The sequence below is a fragment of the Dendrobium catenatum genome, unplaced genomic scaffold, assembly GCF_001605985.2.
Source record: "Dendrobium catenatum unplaced genomic scaffold, ASM160598v2 fragScaff_scaffold_1302, whole genome shotgun sequence".
NCBI lineage: Eukaryota > Viridiplantae > Streptophyta > Magnoliopsida > Asparagales > Orchidaceae > Dendrobium > Dendrobium catenatum.
Genome location: NW_021319764.1, coordinates 40,652 through 42,632, shown reverse-complemented (window position 1 = coordinate 42,632; position 1,981 = coordinate 40,652). Strand labels below are relative to the sequence as shown.

The window sequence follows — 1,981 nt, the reverse complement described above, 5'->3', positions numbered from 1 at the left end:
TTTCAAGCACCGGTTAAGGTCGGTTCTCCGCCTGTTTCGGTGGAAACGGCCTTGTGTGAGCTGCGCATGGAGAATACCCTAGGGGTAAGTAAGGCGGCAGATCTCAATGGTTTGTTGGATGCCGTTGAGAAGGAACGGGGTATTAAGGTTTCCAAGCCGGCGGCTGTGCGTGAGCTGATTATGAGCTCCTTCGGTATCTCCACTCTGATTACTGGTATGTTCGGGGGAGGACCGGCCGAGGCAAGTGAAATGGGGGAGGCGTGTTGAACGTCCAGCCAGCATCCCATGCAGGATGATGTTAGACTAAAAGAGGAGGCTCGATCTGATGAGCACCAGGAGATGAACTTGGTTAGGGCTGCTGAGTTCGACCAAGAGGCTTCCCTTGTGAATGATAGGGATGACTCGGGGCGGGATTCTACCGCTCCTTGCAGTATGGAAGACAACCAGGAGGAAGACACCATCCAGCACCCTGCCATGGTCCGGCTTGCCACCAGCTTGGACGAAGCTATGGGATCGGAACGCCCAGGAGATCGGGACTTCTAGGTAAGTCCATAAATTGTTGCCAGCTCGTGTGGAGCTAGGCTATCGATGGACATGGATGCTGCCATGGTGGAAACTGATTCTGATAGCAATAGGTGTGAACAGCCTATGATTACAGCCATGCCCATGCAAATTGCTACAGGATCATGCACTCAAGGTGCATGTGGGAATGGCTCCAAGGCCCCTAATGCTGTTTTGCCAAAACCGCAGCCTACCAAGGCCGTTCATCCACTGCCATTTGGTCGTCTGCACAGTCCCTTTGCGTGAAACAAGGTTCAGAACGTGCCCCTTGAGAGGATGTCTCGGGATCATTTCGTTGCGAAGGATGGGACTACCATCCAACCTGAACTCAACTCAGTCAAGGACAACATTGCCAAGCTTGACATGGCTATTGTGGCTAAGCTCATGGGAAGGCGTATTTCTTTCCCCTTCATTCTCCAGGAGCTTAAACGGAGATGGTTTCACTTTGGTGAATTTGAGATCATTACTATAGGCCCAAACACATTCATTTGCATATTACAGAGTCATGAGGCCAGAGATGTCGTGCTTTCCAGTGGTCCTTGGATCATTGCGGGCAACAATATTGGGATGGACAAGTGGGACTCTACTTGCTCACCCAACTCCCTTCATGGACTTCGCTCTCCAATCTGGATCTGCCTGCCTCAGCTCCCTCTCATCTATTGGGACCTTAAAAACATCACTCGCATCGCTAACTCGCTCGGTGAGCCTTTATGGATGGATTTGCACACAAGCAAGTGGGGACGGTCGTCCTTTGCACGCATCTGTGTAAGGATTGACGTCTCTCAAAAGCTACTTCCGGGAGTTTGGATCAATGGCATCCATGGCAGATTTTTCCAGCGAGTGGAGTATGAAGGCCTTACAAATTTCTGTTTTGACTGTGGCTCCATTGGCCATGTGAAAGGAAGCTGCATCCCCATTGTAGCTGCTAAGGGACCGTCTCCCACGCAGGGGACAGCATCTCAAATCGTCCATGCTCAGCATGGGGGGCTGCTCGTGACCGGGCGGGCCATCTTCTAAACCGGAGTAGCAAGCTACATCCGTCCCCCACAGTCAAGGGGTGCAAGAGGAGGACTCGTTTGGTGATTGGAATCTGGTGACCAATAAGAGGAGAAACAAACCGAGAGCCCCCACCGAGAAGCCAACCAAAGGACCTATTAAGGGGGCTGAGCCTCCTCGGTCCCCGCCTCAGCTCTCTCATGCTGAATCTCAGCGGATTGAGGAGATTTCCATAAGGATCGTCGAACCAAGCGGCAAAACATCTACAGAATAAAGGGTTACCTTCAGTGTCACAAGATCGGAGAATGATGCCCTCCTCAATAGTCAATCTTTCCAAACGACAGCACAAGGCTCCGATGACTTTTTTGGAGAAGCAGCTACTCCAGTTGGGACCCATAGCCACTCTGCCCAGGAAGCGGAGGAA

General features: G+C 51.8%; 1 protein-coding gene across 1 annotated transcript; it reads left to right on the top strand.

The window, feature by feature from the left end:
• The first annotated feature begins 837 nt into the window (after positions 1 to 837).
• LOC110105178 lies at positions 838 to 1,578 on the top strand. The gene has a single exon (XM_020834568.1). The coding sequence runs from the start codon at positions 838 to 840 to the stop codon at positions 1,576 to 1,578; it is 741 nt and encodes a 246-aa protein (XP_020690227.1).
• Positions 1,579 to 1,981: the final 403 nt, after the last annotated feature.

Coding starts and splice junctions, on each gene's coding strand:
- LOC110105178 (XM_020834568.1), top strand. CDS start 838: ATGTCTCGGGATCATTTCGTTGCGAAGGATGGGACTACCATCCAACCT.